General features: G+C 35.0%; 1 protein-coding gene across 1 annotated transcript in view; it reads right to left on the minus strand.

Annotated features, from left to right (window-relative positions):
- Window positions 1-23,826, minus strand: part of erbb2 (erb-b2 receptor tyrosine kinase 2) — a 41,761-nt gene that overhangs the window by 17,390 nt on the left and 545 nt on the right. Inside the window, exons 2-15 of the mRNA XM_051914539.1 lie at window positions 11,099-11,250; window positions 10,441-10,630; window positions 9,014-9,142; window positions 8,869-8,937; window positions 8,314-8,429; window positions 8,077-8,218; window positions 7,831-7,959; window positions 7,065-7,191; window positions 3,930-4,003; window positions 3,673-3,763; window positions 2,926-3,128; window positions 2,127-2,259; window positions 1,774-1,864; window positions 78-232 (exon numbers count right to left, since the gene is read on the minus strand). Coding sequence (XP_051770499.1) covers window positions 78-232; window positions 1,774-1,864; window positions 2,127-2,259; window positions 2,926-3,128; window positions 3,673-3,763; window positions 3,930-4,003; window positions 7,065-7,191; window positions 7,831-7,959; window positions 8,077-8,218; window positions 8,314-8,429; window positions 8,869-8,937; window positions 9,014-9,142; window positions 10,441-10,630; window positions 11,099-11,250 — 1,801 coding nt within the window. The remainder of the gene's footprint in view (window positions 1-77; window positions 233-1,773; window positions 1,865-2,126; window positions 2,260-2,925; window positions 3,129-3,672; window positions 3,764-3,929; window positions 4,004-7,064; window positions 7,192-7,830; window positions 7,960-8,076; window positions 8,219-8,313; window positions 8,430-8,868; window positions 8,938-9,013; window positions 9,143-10,440; window positions 10,631-11,098; window positions 11,251-23,826) is intronic.

Here is a 23,826-nt window from a genome sequence, read left to right on the forward strand (position 1 = left end):
AATCCTAAATTGTTGTTAATGGCCTGATATATAAAAAAAAGTGGGATAACAATCCATGAACTCAGTGAAGGACTTACGAGACGGTGCAGTTGGTCTCGCAGGGCAGACAGTGTCCTGTAGCATTGAAGTACTTCCACACTGTGTGCTGGTCCTCTTTCACCCCACTGGGACAGCGCTCGACACACACATCTCCATCTTGAAAGTGCATACACTCCTTACACTGATCTGGACCCTGCACACAAAACATAATTAAAACCTTAAAGTGAACCTATTGTGCTTTTTTACATTTTCAACTTTCTTTAGTGTGTAATATTGCTGTTTGACATTGGAAAAAGTCAGCAAAGTTGCAAAGCACAAAGTCCAGTCCAATAGGAATTATTCTCTATATTAGTAAAGCACTGTTTCTGAACTCCCTGAAACGCCTCGATTGTGGTCTTGAGTTTTCTTCCAGGAATGTACATGCCACAATATTCCTCATTTAAATAATTCCTGCCCAAGGTATAACCATAAAAAACAAACAAACAAAAAAAAAATTATGGTAAGGGGCGTGACATTTCAAAACATGCTAGAACCAGTTGACCAATCACAACACACTGGTCCACCCAACCAATCAGAGTGCATTACGCTTTCCGGAAGGAGGGGCTTCATAGAGACAGGGACTAAACAGAGCGTTACTGACAGACTAGGAAGAGGGGTGCTGCAATTATGTAAAATATGTGAAAAATGTGTTTTTGTACATTAAACTATGAAAACCTATTCTAATAGACACCAAAAATCAAATCAATACTTTGTAGAAGGGCGTTATATGGCTTCTTTAATGTAAAAAAATGTAAATTAAAAAATAAAGATTCAGTCATCATTTCTCACCAACACTGTTCTAAACCTGTATTACTTGCTTTCTTCCATGGTACACAAAAAGAAATGTTTTTTTTGTTGTTGTTTTACTTCTTGGAACTGAGGAACTGTAACAGTTATGCTCAGTTTTGGTTTAATTTTTATTGTGATTCATTTCCTGTTTTGCCTACTTTAGTTATCTGGTCAGGTTACACTTTATGTTAAGGTGACTTAGTTACATTGTACTTACTCAAATAAGCACTGAGTAATATTAATTAACTACATGTACTTATTATAGAGTTACGGTTAGGGTTTGGTTTAGGGTTAGTTACTTGTAATTATGCATATTTTACTGTTTTACTATAGTAAGTTCATGTAGTAACGTGTAACTATGTCACCTTGAAAATAAAGTGTTACCGTTAGTTATCTTTGTTTAAATAAACTAAACTATTGTTTTGACCTTTTTCGTCAACCTTCTTCATCTTCGGACCCATAACATGACAGGAACTGTGTTTATCCTTTATCCAGTACCATGTGATATACTAAAAATTACAATAAAGTTGACTTTGACTTTTTGTGCTTTTATGGTACATTTTTGTTATGTTTACTGTCACTGTATGGAAAAGAGTAACGTGAACACCATTCTGCTAAACTTCTCCTTTTGTGTTCCACAGAAAGAAAGTCGTACAGGTTTGGAATGGAGAGTAAATAATGAATTAATTTGTATTTTTGGTGATGATATTTAAAAGAAAAACTTCAAATATTTTATATATATATATATATAAAATATAAATATATATATATTATTGCATTTTTGTATATGTTATTGCATTTTTGTATATGTATATTGTATATGTTTTTTATATAACAAATATATATATATATATATATATATATATATATATATATTTGTTATTGCATTTTGCATTTGCATCTTACTGGGCCTGTACAGGAGGCAGAACCGTTGACTGGTCGACACTCTGGATGGCAAGGAACACAGTTAAATCCATCCACAAACTCCCGGACTGACCTGTGGAAATGCATTTGATGTAGAGATAGACAGTAAGAGACAACTTAAAAACAACTTCTATAACAACAGCATATAAATCTGCATTCTTTATTGTATTACATTAACAGTTATTGACATATACAAAGTATATGAAACAATGGAAAATCCCTGTGCACAAAATTCAACATTCAATAATCTATATGAACCCTATGTGCATTTATGTAGGTAAACACAACAAAGCACAACAACAATTGAAAAGTCTGCTTATTCATACTGTACTTACCCCTGTAGGACATTACACTGCTCCACACACTCCGTCCCACGTTTGTAATTCACACACGACACACACTGACTGGGTCCCGGCCCCCAGCAGCCTGCATCCGCACACAGGGGGTCACAGATTCTTCCCTCTGAAACTACACAAGAGAGAAGAATGTCCTGTTTGATTCCATAATCAAGCATGTAATATTCATTATGGGAAAATAAAAAGTATGAACAAACACATTTTTTAATAAAAGAAAATAAATCCAAATATAGTTTCTAGTTTAACAGACAATTGTGACTGGATTTTTCCACCAGGATTACACTTTATTTTGATGGTCCACTTTAGACATTCTACCAACTATAAGTAACTACATGTCAACTAACTCTCATAAGAGTATTAGTAGACTGTTAGTTGGCTGTTAAATTAGGGTTTGGTGTTAGGGTTCGGGTTAGTAGAATAAGTGGAGATAGTTGCAAAGTTACTTGTAGTTCGTAAAATGTCTAAAGTGAGCATTTCACTAATAAAAGTGCACATTACCACAAAGTGCAACATTAACCGTACGATGATTGGCAGTGGTCAAAAAGGATTTACAGAAAACTTTTGGATTGATCCCTTCTTGTAAACAGAGATTTGGATTTGAACAGCAAATTAATTACCACACAAACTTAGTGTTTGTAAAAAAAGACAAAAAACTTTGACATTCTAGATTCGGACAGCAGTAAAATCACAGATTCCCCCTTTTAAATGTTGAAATGACCATACATCCCCATGAGAAACAATTACCATCTGAACAGGGCTAAACATAATGGTCTTTTACCACATGTTTCCTGGTCTTGGTTGTTGCTTCTAATGAGGTTGGGTCCCTGTGCGGGGTGGAGCAGAGAGGTCCAGGGCAGAGAGGAGATGTAGCACAGTCTGGAGTTATTATGAATCAGTACTAAACCTCCACTGACACTGCGCAAGGAACGCAACCCGAGAGACTCGATCTGTAAAGACTGAACTCCCAAAGACAAAACACCCCTGCAGAGAGATAAACCGAGAGAGATGATTCAAATACATTAACTACATAATAAGGTAATAAGATACTAGAGTTATACATTTATGCAGAAAAAATTACCAGTGTGCATGTGCAAAGGTCCTTGCTATGATGCTGAATTGTTCTTGGTGGCTTTCAGAGTTAAAGATATAATCTATCATAGCCCCATTTGTGTGCGTCAATCTTTATTTTGACTTCTAAAGTGTGAAAAATTACCTACAGTTTCATAGATTAACTAGGTGCACTCCTTTCTCACAGTCTGTCTAGTTAAAACTGGCTCGAAGGGTTTAAAGGAAAGAAGAGGGATACATCATGCAGCAGGTGTAGGATAATTATTAACCTTTACAACTAATAAGAAACTGCAGGTTTGATAAGTCTAACTAGACGTCAGACAAACAAGACAGTGGGTAAACAGTCTAGCAAATACTGTGTTTAAAGACTGAATTAGGAAACAGGAAAAGGGTGAAAAAAAAAGAAAAATACAAAAGAGCTACGTTTCAAGTAAAATGCAAAGACAGATATACGTACTTGTAAAGCATTCTTCCTCTGATAACCTTCAAGTTCTCAAAAACACTCAGATCACCCAAATAATCTGGCCATGCATCTATGTACAGATATCCTAAAATACAAATGTAATGTTATGGCAAATGCAAATTTCATCTAATAATACAATGGTACAGCTAGTAGCGTTTTTATGTAGATTTTAGTTCTCAAAGTACAGATCTTGGATCTACAGACTTTATTTTCTTTATAATCTTTGTGATATGAGTACAGTTGAACTTCACCTGTGATTTCTTGTATTGACTTCAGCTTCTCCAGGTCACTTAACTGCAGTCCAGTTGAATTGGAAACTGCATTTCTGTATTGATAACACAATATATTTTAACATTAAAAGTCTAACAATACGTATAACAATACCAGTCATATATGGAAAACAGGGTTCCCATTCTTTCATGAACACCAGATTCAAGGACTTTGAAGGACTTTTTAAAGCACCGTTTATTTTATATCAAGCACCTATCAAATTCACATCTCAGCATATGGAGAATCATGAAAGACCTCTAACAGTACTTAACATTTTAATCCTCCCATTGCATTTGCATTGATTTTAACCAGGAAGAGGTACAGAATTATTTGTACATTAATTTTGGAAATATATTAAAACCGTTTGCAGCTTTCTTATCCCTAATGTTAACAATTATTCCACACCAGTTTTGTTTTTCATTTTTTATGAATCATTACTTGAGTAAAAACATTATAATATAGAAAGAATATTGTAAAAATACATTTTGCAATTGAGTGAAAAAAAAGGATTATATGGATCGTAATTGTGGCTTATAAAGTAAGAATATATACAATATATTATAGATATAAGCTTGCAATTCTGAGAATTGAAATTTATATATCACAATTGTGACTTTATAAGACAATTGTGGCTTTATAATCACGCAATTCTGACTTTTTTAACTCACAATTGTGAATTTAGGGTAGATTGGGGAAAAACGCCCCCTTGGGGGAAAACTAACTAGTAGGGGTGGGCGATATGGCAAAAATATCACAATTCATGATTTGATCACAAATCTTTTTCATGTTGGTTTTACTATTTTGCCAGTAACTGAGCAGTATTGTCAAACTAATTTCCCTATATATTAAAAAGTAGCCATACGAGGTAACAAAATATAAAAGAAAAAAGAATGACAGACTTTCAGACAAAGTGGATGAAGATAAAAATACTAATTTATGAGTTTCTTGTTAAAGCTACTGTATTAAAGAAATTGAGAAAAAAAAAAAAAGGAAATTCTGTCATTATTTACTCACCGTAGGAGTTGTTTTAAACCCGAATAAATTTCTTCTGTTGAACATACATTTTTTTGAAGAATGTGGGTAACCAAACAGTTGCTGGTCCCCAGTGAGTTCCATAGTAGGAAAGAAAATACTATGGATGTCAATGGGTACTAGCAAATGTTTGGTTACCCACGTTCTTCAAAATATGTTCTTTTGTGTTCAGCACAAGACAGAAATTAATACAGGTTTGCAACAACTTTAGAGTGAGTAAATAAAGAAATACATATTTTTTGGTTGAACTATCCCTTTAAGGACAAGTCACAGCATGTGTTGTCTGTCCCTTTAAGGCTCATGCGCGCATCTAATATATTGACACGCATTCGATTTTCTCTCAACTGTTTAACTTTCACTTTACACTTAACCAATGGTGTAAACCTTGTGTGTATTTGACAGTATTAGAAGAATAAAATGCAAATGATAACTTTGTCCAGCAAATGCAGTGTTTGACAGGCTTTTAGAGTGTGCGCGCTTCGGGTGTATCCGCTCCGAAAAGCACGTGTCACTGTCAAACCAGCACGCAGATAAAATGTTTAACCGGCAAGGCTTTAAAACGCATGCAAATAATACACTTTTGTGATTGTGAATAACTGCAGTGTTCCGTGAGTATAACTCTACCGCTGTTTAACATGTGATGTGAATGTATGTTGCTTTGTACTACACAGTACTGAGACGGAGGCGCCAGGACTGCAACTGACAGAAAGCACTATAGCACGATACAACGATATTTCTTCAAAAGCATATCGTGGAGACCTTTTAATAGTCCACGATCAAAATCGCACACCCCTATAAGAATGTTCATTTCGGACACAGCAAGTGTCACAGCTGCTCAAATGTCCAAACCCCGCCTAATAACAAAGCATTGGGAAGTACCGCAATGGAAAACACTCGGACACTGATCGTAAAATAATATTCCAAAACAAATATACTTGGACTAAGAGGGGCGTGTTATAATTTTCTCAAAATTGATTTCAAATTAAATTCAAGCACTTTTAAGGACCAATATTTGTTTTCAAGTACTTTCCAGGCCTTGAATTCATGTGTCTGAAATCCAAGTACTTTCAAGGTGCGTGGGAACCCTGGGAAAAATTAAGATCAGAAGAAAAGTTTTAAGGTCAGTTAGTTATTCCCCCTCAGGTCATTCTAAACCCATATGACTTTATTTCTTCTGTGAAACACAAAAGGTGAACTTCAGAAGAATGTTCACACAGCTCTTTTCCATACAATGTAAGCTTACAGAGACTAGGGACTGTCAAACTCTAAAAAGGGCCAAAAGCATACACAAATTCAAACTTGGCATGTCAAGTTCAGCATGTCACTTTATGTCAAGTTTAAAAATTAATAGCTATGTTTCCATCCAAAGTTGCGAATTAAACTTGTGCAAAAATGGAATATTGCGAAAAACGCACCGTTTCCATCCCATGTGCTCAAGAACAAAATCTTCACTTCCTGGGAAATTGGCTCAAAGTATCAGTAATAAAATAATAAATAGTTGCTGCAACCAGGGAAGCCTGTGAGCCTTTCCTTCCTAATATAATTAAATACTTTACGCCTCAGAGAATGCAGATGAAATGCAATAACAAACACTGTCATGTTATCTTGTGTTCAGAGGCCAATGCCTAATGTTTGGGAGCACAATCATGTGAGACAGTTCTGGGAGGTAATTATACCTAATCATTTTGATGACAGACTTTGGCTCAGGCATCTCAGAATGACTAAAACAATATTTTAAATAGTACGATAGTATCCAGTCACATGATCTTTTGAGGCAAAATCATCGATTTTTTTATGCAATATCCCATAATTTGCATAAAATAAGTGTATGCAAACATAGCTAATGACATCAGATGGAATTGTTAACAAGTGTCTCATCACACATTAACTATAACATGCCAAGTTTGAGAGCTGCAGCAGAGGGGAAAATGATCAATGAAAAATGACTTAAATTTCAGTATGTTACTTTTGATACTTTTCCTGCTCTTTTTTGTAACAAAATCTTTTTAATATCTTCCTTTTGTGTTCCACAGAAGCAAGAGGACGAGTAGATGATGATGGAATTGTAATTTGTCCTTGCTTACGCTTTGAAGGAGTCTGAAAGAAAAGCCAAACTGCCGTAGATCTTATCACAGCCAATGAACATGCCAATGTTGGTGGCATCCACCACTGTCACCCCCTGAAGGTTTCCCATACCTAGTCCATAACACACTAACAGACAGAACATACAGAAATCAATACTACTATAAGAATAGGAGAAACGATACACACATAGTATTTATAGACTACCGGTCAAAAGTGTAGAATAATTATGATTTTTTTTTTTTTTTAAAGTTTCTTCTCTGCAACTCACCAAGGCTGCATTTATTTGATTAAAAATACAGTAAAAAAACAGTAATGTTGTTAAATATTTTTATATATTTTTTAAAAAAATTTTAATAATTCTGTTTGAATATATTTTAAAATATAATTTATTACTGTGATTGAAAAGCTGAGTTTTCAGCAGCCATTAATCCAATCTTGAGAGTCACATGATACTACAGAAATTGTTCTAATTAGCTGATTTGGTGCTTAATTATTACAGGTGCTCAATTATTACCATCACAGAAATAAATTACAGAAATAATTTTAAAATACATTCATACAGAAAAGATCTTAATTATTCCAAACTGTATACACTATTTTGGAACAATTTTAAGAATACAGCTTGTGTTATGAATTGCTTTCTCACACATTTTGGAACTCAAAGATACTTAAAATCATGTTTGTGTAGCTAGCTAGAATCATTAGCAGCCATGTACTAGCGCATGCATGTTCCACCCAAAAACATACACACATAGACATACATACCTTTTGGACACTCTCCTTCACACTTTTCACATTTCTGTGTTTCTTGTCCATCTGGTTCGACAGTGATGACTTCCTTGTTAGCTTTAGGACAGACCATTGTACATGCCACTTCCATTGCCAAATAGTTATCTAAAGAAGCAGAAAGCACAGCATATATAATAAATATGTACATAGAGAAAGAAAAGGCAAGACCCGTGGACATACAGCAAGATATCATATTGTTAGCTAATTAAAAGTTTGACATACGGGGACACTGTTTGACGCATGTGGCTCCAAAACTGAACTTTTTGTCCTTGTTGGGTTTGGATTGGAAGGTGATTGGGTCGTAGATGGTGGGCGGGGGGCAGTTGTCTTTACACGTCCCACTGTCATTAAAGTGACGACAAGCCTAAAAATGCAAAAATGGGGTAAAACAGATATTATTATATGTCAGTTAGATAATCAGATTGAATAATATAAATGGAATATTTATGTTCTTTTTACCAGACAGTCAGAGTCTTTCGGCCCCGTGCACCCAGCAGCACACTGCACATGACAGCAATCATTAGGTTTTGGACCTTTACAGCGCAAACAGCCAGATGAGCACTGCACAGAGGTCACTGCAGAGAAAGAGGTACATGAAATGGTGTATCATACCGGGTCGGACAAGATTCAGAATTCCATTACGTTTCATGACAAAACACAAATTATTAGATACTTAATTTGCGTCTATTTATTCTCTGATAGAGAATGTAGAATTGGACTGATCAGAAATTTTCTCTAGTATAAACTAGGTTAAATACCATTAAAACAAGCGTCAAACCAGATGTTCATTTTGCCAGATGCACCAAAAAAAATTGTCATAAAAAACCTTAATAAATATTGACAACAAAATTATATGATTATATAACATATTGTATAAATTAGAGCATTCTGGGACATGAAAATATATAATGAGATGGACCGGAAATCTTGATTCAAATAAACTGAATTCATGGGAAAAATTTTTTATTTTTTTGATCAAACATGAAAAAATACCAATATGCCAATGACACTCACATATCTGGCAGTCCTGATTTGTTTCTCCCCAACATCCACCAGACCCACAAGCAGAAGAACAAAGAGGACCTGAACAAAGATTGTTAATATTAAGCAATAACAGGTATATGATGCATTGAATAGTATGATGGGATAGTTCACTCACAGTTCTTTGGAATGTCTTCCAGGTGCAGCGGTTTGTTTTGAACCTTAGTAACAGTGTCTTCCCAATTAATATTCCGAGGAAAGCAAAGTTGAGGATTTCCCCAAATATAAACCCCGCCAAGCAGGATTTCTGTGAAACACAGTCAATAATTTTACTCACAGGGTTCCATTTTCATGATTGTACAGCTTTTTTTTTTTTAAAATACAAACACAAAGAGCATTTAGTGAATAAAATATTTTAGACCTGAGCATAAAGGTGCAATCACATTTACCATTTTTTGCCTTTTAAATATCCGATTTTGCATCGGGTTCAAATTGGACACACAAAGCTACTTAGCTTGAAAATGACCTCAGTGCTTCATGCATCACTACACTATCAACAATGGGCCTTTTTGCCAGCTAAATTTTGCCTAAAAAGTCTTTAAAAGTCTTCCATGACCCTGTGAACCTTGAACAAATGATAAAATCAGGGTTCTCAAACTTTTTGACTAATGAATTTCAATGACTTTTCCATGACCTTTCCAGTCATTTGTGATTACTGGATGAATCATTTAATTAATGCAATTAATTTATTTCAACGATTATACTTTTTAGTGTCTCTAAAAAAACATCCAGTTATTAGAAAACTTTCTAAGACACTTGGAGAAAGACCACTTTTTGTTCTATAGGAAATGGTTATTGGCTGGTAACATTTGCCACCCAATGAATCACACAGGCAGACTGATGTTATCATGTGAGCAGGATTTACTCAATTCACAAGTACTCACAAAGATAATTATCTAGTGAAATATTTGAGAGCTGAGCATAACTACAAAAATGAATATTCACAATAGAAATTTCTATGACTTACAGAATTGTTTCGTGGTTCGTGGAATGATTCATTTATTAATATGATATTCTAATATCGATCTAGCTTACTGCAGTGTGTAACAAGTCTCTCATAACAGCTGCCAAGCAAATGCACAGAATAACGTTATAATATTATTTTCAACCATTTTCAACACACTCAAATGCATCTAATATGATGAAGAGTGCTGCGTTACCCCACACGCGCTTGACCGGAAGAAGCGGAAGCAGCGACTGCGGCATAATAAAAGTTCTGCTCGTCTCTCATTAGTTTTTGCTCCAGCGGCCTCATTCTGCTTTCACGTCACTCGGCCCTACTCTGCTTCATACTACAGTAAAGTTAATAATCCCATTCATCAACATGATTTCTGTCCGAGTCCCGTCGGATTCTTTTCCACTGGCTGTGAGGTGAAGACGACATCTCCCTTGATTCCATGCTCAATCTCGGCGTCATCAAGCTACGCCTGTGTTTTGAATAAGCGCCCTCTAGTGGCGAGAATTTACATATTGTGCCTTTAAATTTAAAATAACCCAATATAAATTTGACTATTTTAAAATACTTTTAAGTCCCACACTCCTTACCTGTAAGACTCCTGAGGCGTAGTTCTCTCAAGCCGAGTCCCACCTGACTGAGGTGGATGTTGTTATGTACTGCGAGAGCATAACTGGAGTTATACAGCTGACTGCCTCGTATGATCCGCAGATTGTCCAGAGGAATCGAACGCACTGAGACGTGAGCTATCAGCACATACCCCTGAACCTCCACAATCCCCTACAGACAAACATGAGCATTTTTCATTTTCATCATTTTATTGACATTTTAAACATTAGTGAGGGGCTTAAATTAATAGCAATTCTATTCTATTCTATTCTACTCCATCATGAACCTTAGTAAACTAAATTTAATTTCAAGGCAAAGTTTTAGTTGAAATAGGATGTTAAGATGGGTCATTCCTGTTATGCAGTACCATTTGAGCTGTTAACTTTTTAAAAATGATTATGCCTGTGTCATTTAAACTTTAAGCATCTCTATAAAAGGGTATTGCAGACTTTCAGAAATATGCTCTGGTCAAACTCAGACACACACACATTATTTATTATAACGTGATTATTTACACAATGGCAAGAAAATGAGCAGGAGTTTGGAAATGCTTGAGCACCAAAGAAATCTAGCTGCTGTATAATAAAGAGCACTAAAGCACTACCCTAACACACTCAAAAACACACTGCAGTCCCATACCTGCAAAAAGGAGAGGTCTGGAGTGCCCTGCAGATGAGTGATCTCCAGGTTACCATGAACCACTTGACAGCCCGTGTACAGGAGCCTGAGCATCTCATAATGATTCTCAAGACTGGAGGGTAAAGCCAGCTTCATATCTGTCCCGAGACATACTGAAAAGTAAAACACAGATACACACATCAGCAGGGCTGTATAAAATTATATGGAATTAGTTTTTTTTTTCACAGATAAAGACTATTAAAGGTGCGCTCAGTAATTTTTGCTTATGCCTCAATGGCCAATATGGCAGTCGTCTTGGACATACTGACACCTAACAGTGTGGATGCAGCATTACACAAACATTTTCAGTTATTTGAATGCATTAATCACCCAAATAATTGATTATCATTCAAATAAAAGTTAAATTGTTTATCAAAACAGAGTTATTTATCAAAATAATTGTTGGTTACAGCCCTATTTCCCAGACAGAGTGAAATAACAGTGAGCTAAGGTCATGTGAGATCAATGTATCAGCCCTCATGACACAACCTGCTCCATGTAAAATAAATCTTTTAATAACAGAGTGGTGCAGTCATGACGTCAAAACCCGAAAGACTAATTCACAAGTGGTTCCTTCAAGATTTTCCTATGGGTTTTTATAATAGGCTTCTTCAAAAGGTAAAATAAGGTCTGTGGTAAACATAACTTGACGATACTTGGACGTTTTGTTCACAATGTAAATTACACACCCATATTGAAAATGCAAATTTTGAAGCTGTTTTTTTTTTTTTTTGCTTTTTGTTTGTTTCTAATAAGTAACTAGATAGGAATGTTTGGGTAGTGAGTGTGTGCAGTTTACATTGTAGAACAAAATGTCCAAGTATTGTCAAGCTGTGTTTACCACAGACCTTATTTTACTAATATTCAATTGAAAAACTCCATAATAAAAAACTTTAGGAAAATCTTGAGGAAACCAGTGCTAAATTAGTCGTCTGGGTTTTGACAAGGTTCTCATACTCATGGGCATAGAATAATTTTAATAAAACAAAAAATCGTCGTAAATACTTTTTTTCGGGTGTTTTCATGGGCCAATGTTTTTAGGGTTTTCATGGGCCAATGTGAATAAATCTAGATTTATATTCAAAGAGACTTCTTTGATATTCTATGCATAACCTGACAATTTATTCTTATCCAGAATGAGGCAATGTAAGCATTATGGAGCGCTAAACACTCTCATGTAATGTATGTTTCATTCATACGCCAGCAGACGCTCTCTCGCAGAGACAGACTCATAGAAGGCTTTTTTTTACTGACTCCTAGAAGTGATAACTTATGACTTTTTATATGGACAAAGGCATCTAGCTATTGCTGTAGCTGAAAAAAAAGAAAAAATGTTTTGACTGATGAACAGACAATAAACACACGACTGCCACAATATATGGTTTATGTGTTTTTCAAGCCAATAATGCAGTGCTAATTGACACAGCCTTTATTACAGTATAGTAACTATAAAATATATTCTGTAATAAAAATTACATTTACATTGTACAAGTTACACTTTTTTCATTGTATAAAATCCATGATGCACAAGTGTTTGTCGTACGTAACATAACCCAAAAAAATTGCCAAATTCTGTGACATTCCATTTTAAACAGTAAGTTCCATTTGTGACTGGATACTGTGATTCCGTCCATGTTTTCTCTACATGTTATTTGCCATATTAAAGAAAGTAGGTTGTGTGGGATATTTATTGTCAGTTTGCAGTTGCTTTAAAAGTAATGCGTTACAATATTGCGTTAACCCCTTAAAAAATTAACTAATTGCGTTGCTTAGTTACTTTTTATGGAAAGTAATGCATTACGTTACTATTTCTTGCATTACTATTTCTCATCTGGGCTGGGCTTGATTTGCTTTTTAATAAAAAAAATAGGTTGGCAAATGTTTAGGCCCTTTCACACCAAAAGTTAAATAAATAAGCCTCAGGCTGAAGGAAATACAAATTCATGCCTGTACAGTAGAGGCCGCAGCTCAAACAAACCATTCTGGATTGCAGAAAAATAGGACACAAGAGAAAAAAAAATGAAACACATATGTGATGTTTATCTAAAGTCATTTTTGCTTGAAGGTCAGCAGCAAAGACATTGGTTAATAAAGTGAGACTGAATACAAAAAGTATACTTGTATTATTTAACATATTTGATTGACCCCTCGCCGGGAATTTGATTGACAGGCGATCTAACCAAACATAACGCCGAATCCGCTGTTATGTCTGACAAAGCAGTCAGGGGCATTAGTAGATTAATGTCGGTGGACTTGAACTTGAAAAATGGTGTGTACTCACATCTTTCCGCGGTTGAAACAACATTCCTTCTAATGTTCTTTCATGTTTATTTGATGCTAATAAATTAAATGGAAGAGATGATCGGTTCACGAGCGGCTTGAACTGAGGCACTACAGCGATCTGTCACGACACATTAAAGAGCCACAAAATGGTATTTATTGTTTAAACTTCTTTAAAAATTACAATATTTGAAATTTGAGACTTTGCTTTATATCAAAAGTAATTTGTTCTGTCTTGTCTGTCGACGCGTTGTCAGTGTTCTCTTTGCTCCGCAATTTATTTTTCACTGCGTGAGAACATGATGTGTGGTGTAAGAGCGCCATGGGGGGGGCGGGTCTTTGTATGGATTTTACTGTTTTTATTCATTTTGAGGAATACTGAATCTGTTTTTATGCAAGTGAGATGAGTAAATGCTCACATTTAGTCTAGAACTACAATAAGCATCATGTTTACACAGTGCCTCTACACCTTACTTCCCTCTTCCCTCAACATGGAGACAGGAGAGGTGCCAGTCAATAAATGGGAAAACAAAGTAACTTGCATTATTTATTTGAAAAAGTAACTCAGATATTTTGTTGTACATTTTTTGTTGTAAGTAATACATTAATTTACTTGTTACTTGAAAAAAAAGTAATCTGATTACGTAACTTGCGTTACTTGTAATGTGTTACCCCCAACCCCAGCAGTCTTTGTGGCCATTGAATAGATGCAGCAGTTATTTATGCACCGGCATGGTGGTATTTGAAAAATACATATCGTACACAAAACTGAAACCGGTATACCACATGAACTGGTATACAAACCAGCACTACATAAAATATGAAAATGAAGTTTTATTTTAAAAAAATTTGGGAGGAGCATGTTTAGGTAATCAACCAATCAGTGCAAGAGGAAGCTGGTATATAAAGCTGCCTCTCACCTCTATCCCGCAACAAGTTTCACAGCATCCCTCCACCACTTGGCTGGTTTCTATCCCAGTTAAGGAGGGGGAGTACTCTGGGTTCGGGCCAAATTCCGAGCTCGGAGCCCTCCCCCGGACAGCACACCAAATACGCATAAATTACTATATAAATTACTTTATATGATTTCATGTACGTGTAAACTTGTGAATTAATATAATTTTCAAATTAACATAATGGAAATTAAACTCAGAGTACTGCCTATAAAGTCTGCATTAATATAATATTAACTCCTTAAATGCACACACATGTTTTGTTTCATTTACAGTCATGACTACTGTCCTCCTGTCTTGGCTTTATCACACTGTTACTCTGTGCAGGATACTGTAAATAGATGTGTTTGGCACTCACTCTGAGTGTCCATGTCATGACAGACTGTGTGCATGTGCAGCGCTGTACTGAGATTTGTGCATGTCTGTGAAAAACATTTGGTGACTCGGTGTCCTCATTTGACAATAGACTGTAAACCATTTCTATTACACATCTACAAGTTCAATGAGCAAACATACGTCATGTGTAGCCTATTTGTTGATTTTTTGATGTTTAAAGTCAGTTAATTCCAGTGGCCGGTTGCATAAACTGCTTAGACTAGTTGTACAAGTTAGTCTCTCATTTTTTTCTTTAAGACTGGTCATAACTCAGTTACATAAAAATACAGATTGATCTCATTTGAATCTTAAAAGTAAGACTGATTAACTGGTTAACTGTTGATCAGACTAGTTGGTTATGTTTATACAACTGCGACAATGAAAATTTGCAAATAAGGGTGATTACATTTTTTTTTCTTATTCTTATTATTATAAGCTATTCCTTTAATGTGTTTTCATATGAGACATTATTGAAAGAGCTGTTTTTGTGTAGTAACAGAAGTGACATGCATGCATGCTGATGGGACTGAGATTGAATAATAAGTCACTGTTTTCTCCAGTTCACACTTCCTTTCCAAGTTCCGTTCCTCCTCTTTCATCATCCTAACATTCCCTCGCCTCTGTGCATGTGTGTGTATAGGGGCCTTGAATTGAAAACAACTCTATTTGTCCACGTCTCTGCAGCTCTGTTTTCTTTCTCTCTCTCATTGTACTTCTATCTCTACATAATAATTTTTTACTCCTACTCAAACTTGATTTAGACTGGCTGAAGTGTTGTTATACACCACAAACGTATCGCCAATGACATCCAAACCAACAGGTTTACACACACAAACACGCACACACGCACGCTCTGAGTGCCTCTGATTTTTGTTTGTTAGTTTTATGCTGCTGTCTATACCAATATATCACCCAGGCCAATTAACTTGCTGACATTTGGTTGTTTTATTGGCACTGCTTGTCTGATAAACAGCAGTTGTAGTCTTTATCCGCATAGGGAAATGGTGTTTCAGTGGACATCTGCATGGGCATTCTTAACAATATTCAACCAGACAACATAAAACACCAAGCATCTACAAAGATAGGTCAAATCAACAAATTAGTAACTAAGTTATCAAAACCAAAAAATTTATTTACAAAATAGAAAAGATTGCCTAAAAGTTAACTATATAAATAAACTATATTTTTAAAGGAAATACTATTAAGATAAAATTAGGGTTGCACTACTATGTTGAAATATATAATTGCGATTTAAAATGTGATTTTTTTTTCAAAGCTCCAGGTTTGCTGTTGTACATACGGCACAATTATATATACAGTATGTGACCCTGGACCACAAAACCAGTCACATGGATTTTTACATAACCTGAAAGCTGAATAAACAAGCTTTCCATTGATGTATGGATAGGACAATATTTGGACGAGATACGACTATTTGAAAATCTGGAATCTGTGGTTGCAAAAAAATTAAAATATTGAGAAAATCACCTTTAAAGTTGTCCAAATGAAGTCCTTAGCAATGCATATCCACATCCAATTGTTTTAATATATTTACTGTAGCAAATTTACCAAATATCTTCATGGAACATGATCTTTACTTAATATCCTAATGATTTTTGGCATAAAAAAAAAAATCGATCATTTTGACCCATACATGGTATTGTTGGCTATTGCTACAAATATACCTGTGCGACTTATGACTGGTTTACGACTGGTCCAGGGTCACATATTTTATATATATATATATATATATATATATATATATATTTCATATATATTTCATATTTTCATCATGTTTATTTTTTTTAGTAATAATAATAATGATAATAATAACAATTGTTGCTATATATATATATATATATATATATATATATATATATATATATAAAATAACAACAATTACTATTATATTATTACTAAATAAAAATATTAAACAAAATATGAAATATTACTATTGTAACATTTAACTAAGTATTTAAGAAAATAATATAATGCTAATAATTTTATTTTAAAGTACAACTGTAAAATTACAATACTAATACTAATGTGTGTTATTTTGGTAAAAAAAAACCATCAGAGCACTCAAATATGATAAACGAAAGTTCAACCATACTTGCTTGATGTGAAAACAAACCTTTTTTGGTTCTTTTGGAAACTCAAACGTGCTGGCGACATGGTTCTCACGCGTCAAGCAATTTTAATTTTTGGATGAACTATGCCTTTAATAGCCCCCTCGTTGCCCCCTCAACCGGACTATCCTGCCCCCTCAGTCAAGATGAATGTGAAAATGGATTTTAATTATGAAATAGAATAGAATATTTAAAAAAACACAATTGCTAAAGTAGGCTAAAGGTATGATGAAATATTTTTTTCATTGAAAATGTTGACCTAGGCAATTTTCCTTTTTGTTTTATATATTATTCAATGCTCTACCATCTGTATTTGCTCAGTAGCTTTTAGTTTCATAGTTGTAGTTGCGACAGGTTTGGTACTGGGGGTACTTTGCATTACGCCATCGCCCCCTTTCATTACTTCAGATGCCCCCTCTTCAGTGCTCCGCTGGCGCAGGCTCTGCATGCTGCATGAGAATGAACCTCATTGGTTCTCACGCATCAAGCAAGCATGTTTGAGCATATTTGTTTACCAAATTTGAGTGTTCTATGTACGTTTGCTGAACGGTGTTTATATAAAGCGATCATAAAGTTTGTCATAAAGCGACTGTGTCTTTTCAGAAGACTTAAACCACTCAATTCATATAGATTTCTTTTGCAATCTCTTTATAATCGTTTTGAAGCATCAGAGTTTTGGGTAAATAGACTTTCACGGGAAGGACAGAAATCTCTCAGATTTCATTAAAAATATCTTCATTTCTGTTACAAAGATGAATAAGAATCTTATGGATTTGAAAGGACATGAGTGTGAGTAACTGATGACAGAACTTTCATTTTTAGGTGAACCATGCCTTTAATAACAGGTACTCCAATAAAATGTCAGTCAAATTCTGCTTAAAATGTTGTGTTTGTGGTGAAAATGTCAGTATATTTTGCAGAAACACATTTTTACTTATTCTGTGCTTTAAAACATGCAGTAACAAACTGACATAGTAAGTGATGAATGTAGTAGCAAAACAAGAACTCGTGTCATACACAGTGTAGACACATTCCTCGTCATTGGAAACTTGTTGTGTCACACAGTGTAAGAGCTGCTTTTGGTCTCTAGGACAACAACACAAGAGAGACAGATTGAATATAAATCAGTGCTCTTTACCTGTGCAGTGAGCAAATTCACCACACCTACTCTTGGTGTGCGGCCAGACAGGAAGTAGAGTGTGTACTTCACTAGCGTGTACTCAATAGGTTTTCAGCTGCCAACTTCTGTTAACCGCTGCTGTCACGGAGACTGATCTCACAGACGACAACAATACACAAAACATAGTGCAAGCTGACATTTACAGCGACCAAAGATCAACTGCTGCCTAAGAGGTCCTGACCACGGTTATAATAAGAGAAACACCAATAAGACCTTTTATAACTAGCCACAGGAACAGGGTCTCCAAATGGGGTCTTGTCACTTTGATCGTGTCCTTTGGGCATTAACCTCAAATGCTGCTGAATGGACAAGCCAATGCATCAAAATCGATAAAACTTTCAATAACACAGCGGTGACAAAAACACTCAACTAAAGTAAATGTTTAAGTGCACAATGACAATTGAATTCAATTAGTGTATAATATTGTATGTTTTCTTTATAAATTCAAATACACATGCAACAGTTTTTTACAAAACATATCAGTGCTTTTCTACAAGCATATTCTATTCTTTCTCTCTTGTACATAGTCAGTCACACAACAAACAAGAATTTCTCAACCGACAGGAAGAACAGGATTTGGACGAGACCTTGTGTCTCTGTGTTTGTGAAGCGTGTATCACTCCGTTCTGACACACTGCTACACGCATACCAAAAAACTGATGAGATGCACGCATGCATATGCTGAACTAATGCATGCAAGCATTCCTGACGAGATAATGATCTTGAACATACTTTACATATAGAAGCTTTCCTGCAGGTAACCAAACACAATGTACAACACACAACAACAGCCTGCTTGCACAATGGTCGATGAATGCATTAATGGGTTTGGTTAGTTTATCTAAATTTTTATATAGGGTTTGATCTCTTTTGTGGCGGTGCTTTAGTTGTTCAGTTTGCACAGTAAAACCCTAATGAAAAAAGAAATTTTGTAACATTCAATATTTATTTACTTATGGGTTCAGAGCCTCTACAGAGACAATAGTGACCCAAAGCTGTGACTGTAAATACATCAAAAATCTACAGTGATGGTAGATGGTAAATTAAATTGTAATGGATCTTTTTGTGCCATATTTAATATAATTTGATCTGTATTTATAGGTAATTGTTCCAAAATGAGAATTTCAATCAACTGATTCAAATGTATTGGAAAAAAGTCTTCCCCCCCCATTTTCTTTTTCTTTTTTTGTGAACCAAAGACATTCTTGTCAGTGTCTTTGGTTGCTGCATTACGTATCAGGCTAATTTTGAACATTATACCATAGTCACTGTGTTTTGAGACTTGGAATGTAGGACACAAATTAAAGGGTTAGTTCACCCAAAAATGAAAATTCTGTCATTTATTACTTACGCTCATGCCGTTTTACACCCGTAAGACCTTCGTTGATCTTCGGAACACAAATTGAGATATTTTTGTTTAAATCCGATGGCTCCTTGAGGCCTACATAGGGAGCAATGACATTTTCTCTCTCAATATCCATAAAGGTACTAAAAACATATTTAAATCAGTTCATGTGAGTACAGTGGTTCAATATTAATATTATAAAGCGATGAGAATATTTTTGGTGCACCAAAAAAAACAAAATAACGAATTATTTAGTGATGGCTGATTTCAAAACACTGCTTCAGGAAGCTTCGGAGCATAATGAATCAGCGTGTCGAATCCGCAGTTCGGAGCGCCAAAGCCACGTGATTTCAGCAGTTTGGCGGTTTGACACGCGATCTGAATAATGATTCGACACGCTGATTCATTACGCTCCGAATCTTCCTGAAGCAGTGTTTTGAAATCGGTTATCACTAAATAAGTCGTTATTTTGTTTTTTTTGGCGCACCAAAAATATTCTCGTCGCTTTATAATATTAATATTGAACCACTGTACTCACATGAACTGATTTAAATATGTTTTTAGTACATTAATGGATCTTGAGAGAGGAAATGTCATTGCTCCCTATGTAGGCCTCACGGAACCATCGGATTTAAACAAAAATATCTTAATTTGTGTTCCGAAGATCAACGAAGGTCTTACGGGTGTAAAACGGCACGAGGGTGAGTAATTAATGACAGAATTTTCATTTTTGGGTGAACTAACCCTTTAAATAAATGTACTACTTTGATGACACATTTATGGTGCTTTTCCACCATTTTTTGGAGCTTAGCAACCTGTATTCACCATTCACTGTCATTGTATGTATATATATATATATAAAAAAGAGCAGCACAAACATTCTGCTAAACATCTCTTTTTCTGTTCCTTAGAAGAAAAAAGTAAAATCAATTTGAAACAACACGAGAAATTAAATTAAGACAGAATTGTCATTTTTGGGAGAAATGATTTTTTAAAGATTGTATTTTATTTTTTATTAAAGGGTCAGTTCACCCAAAAATGAAATTTCTGTCATGAATTACTCACCCTCATGTCGTTCCAAACCTGTAAGACCTTCGTTCATCCTTAGAACACAAATTAATTTTGATGAAATCCGAGAAGTTTTGTTTTTATCTCCCAGAAAGCAACGAAATTACACATTCAAGGTCCAGAAAAGTAGTAAAGACATATAAACATTGACATACAAAAATTATATAGTAGCTAAAACTGTCCGGGAAACATAGAACCTAAGACAAAAATATCTGCAAGAAAAATAGTTTTCTATTATCTATTAGCTTATGAAAGCACGACAATCACAAGACAAACCACAGCAGAAAATCAGTAATGAAATCAGTAAATGTTTCATCTTTGCCTTTTCAGTGAATCACCACAGGCTGTCCATACTCTTTTCCAGTCTCATCATCTTTAATATTGAAGTCTTAAATTTATCGCAACCCTTAACAAATCTCAGCAAAAATCACACACTTGAGTTTCATCAAAACACAAGGAAATTTTCTCCTGGCTCTAATGAGTTACAAATCTGACTGTTAAGGCCCGTTCACACCTTCACAATAATGATAACTTTAACAATAACAATACAAGCGTTCACACCAACTGACAATAATGTTCTGTTTATCATAAGCATGAGCTGCAGCTATGTCTTCTGCTACTTTAATGCTCTAGTTGGGTGGATTCTGATTGGCTGTCAATGTTTTTATTATTCATCAGCTGAAACAAATCATTCTAAAAGTGTTTGTGTCGATGACGTCTCTATTCTTGTTGAATTGGAACGTTTATTAAAACTTTATAGTTATAGTTATCGTCCTTGGTGTGAAAGGGCCTTTACTCTGATAATAACTATTGATACAGCATGTGACAGTGAGGCTGAAGACCAGTAAACGTGTGGTGACACTTTCAGCTAACAGCATTGCTAAAAGCCCCATTACAGGTTCTGAAACACTCAACAATGAAACATGTAAAGCATATCTAAGACAGCTCTGTACACCCCGCAACAACTGATAACAAGGAAAGCCCGCTGTCAACAGCAGTGAACCAACTACTAGTTTAGTAACTGCACGCACAACATGTACTTATGCATGTGCAGAATCAGATGGCAAAAGTTTGACAGGGACTGACTTTGAAAATGGGAGATGTGGTCACATTAGATAAGGTCCCATGCCAACAATGTCCCATGCAAATGTCCCAATGCCATTGTTTATGGATTCTGCTTGTCAACAAGACTGAATGCTTCTTGCAGGCTGTTGACAATCTGAGCACCTCAAGGATGCTTAACCCTTTAAAGCCTGACATATGAAAGAATAGTCAGAAAAAATCTTTTTAAAAATGTTGTGTATGTGTTATTTGAGTACAATATTTGACACATCAGGCTTTTGTGGCTCATACAGTATAAGACAATATGGAGCTCATACTCATTTTTATTCAAAGGACCAAAATGAGCAAAGAGTACAATTTGGTGCAGTTGTCACTCTATATCTCCCAATAATACATCTTAGATAGATAATATTTCAATCATGACAACTCTCTGAAGATTTTTAGCATGACAATGTTAATGTATTTGGTCTTGGAGGAATAGTTCTGCTATGCTGCTGCTGAATTGCTGCTGCTGTAGATTATAGCTGCTGATGATTATTGCTGCTGCAGAGAAAGTACAGGAACTTGCTACTGCCAATACATACGCCGATATGCTGCTGCGAGTAAGACATAGTGCAGCTGCACAAATAGCATATATCAATAACCCATAGCAGATCTATACAGGTGGAGCTGGGGAAGGTGGAGGGTTATAGTGAATGTAACCAGCCATTTAAATGTGTGAGCAACAAGCTCATTGGTTGCAGAAGTGACATGGACCAATCAGTTGTACCAAGTAGTTAATGCTGTAATTATCATCAGCTTGCGTTAAGACCTATCAGCCTGTGCCATCTAGAGTTTCATGACTGAACTATATATATATATATATATATATATATATATATATATATATATAGTTTTATGATCTAAGCTCTGTAGTTTTTAAATGTTCCTCAAAAGCCTGATGTATCATTTTTGATAACTTGATTTTTCTAAAAAAAAATTTATGTATGGATAAACAATTAACCCTAAGTTGCTTCAGTTTCAGTAGTGTTTATCTCAAAATATTACTAAAATGTATTATTGTTCTGTTTACTTTAGCAAAAAGACATGTGTACCATGACCTGAAGGGGAACATTTTTACAATTTGACTAAAAGGCACAACAAAACGTTTTGATCATACTGACAATTTAGAGGCCTTAGAAACCAGAAAAAATCAAACACTCACATGCAGACACACATTCGTGTGTAATCAGAAGCTGACAGTTACACAGTACTTTAAAACAAACGACCTTTGGAATAACTTCGTTCAGCGAGCAGGAAGGAGTGTATGATTTCCTAAGAAAACACAAATTCTTCTTCCGCTGAGTGCATGTACAGTACACACAGAGAAATGAAATTCAATGAGTACATTTAAGTAAAAAAAACAATAATAGTTTATGACATAGTGTTATTTTTGTGTTATGCAGAGAATGAGATGGTATATAACCTCCAGCAATTCAGTTTTGTACATGTACATTTATGGGCTGATGTACTGGACTTCTCTGCATAATATAATAATAACACACACAAAAAAGCAATAAAACATACCATGGTTCTACTTTGGTGTTTCAGACATGTTTATGTCAATACCATGTTTTTAAGCATGTACCATGGTAGTACCATGGAATTCTTTTACTTAGCTTATAGAAATATGTACATGGTTATTACTCAATACCATGGTATCAAAGTATAATAGTAATACTATATCCAACATTGTACCATGGTGTTGCCACTGTACATTTACATATGTCTGTTACTACTATTTATTAATTAATAATTATTAATGTTGTCCTGTGTTCATGACCCAGTTTATTGTTATTGAATTATTACCTATTGTTAAAATAATAACTTGCGTATCATCATAATTATCATGTTGTTGTTGTTCTGTGATTCTGACCCAGTTAATTGTTATTGTATGATTATATTATTACAAATTTGGATTAGTATTACATTTTGGTTCACATGAGGATGTCATTAATATTTCATAAATTCAAAACTTAGTATGCAATTTTTTTTTTTAAGATATCAGGACTTGTGCCCATTAAACTCGTGTACTCTTGGCTGTCAGGTTTCAGCGCTATTGTCATGCAGAAGTTGCAAATCAAGTTTGTGCGACATACTTCACCTACGACTATTGCGCCAACAGTGTGAGAAAAAAACACCGACGAGATTTTTTTTTAATTTAACCACTTTAAATTATCCTAAAGTTAAATTGTTCCAAGTTTAAATGGTAAAGCTGTTTACTCTTGTAAAACAGCTTCTCAAATTCCACACTCCGT

The sequence above is a fragment of the Ctenopharyngodon idella genome, chromosome 12, assembly GCF_019924925.1.
Source record: "Ctenopharyngodon idella isolate HZGC_01 chromosome 12, HZGC01, whole genome shotgun sequence".
Classification (NCBI taxonomy): Eukaryota; Metazoa; Chordata; class Actinopteri; order Cypriniformes; family Xenocyprididae; genus Ctenopharyngodon; species Ctenopharyngodon idella.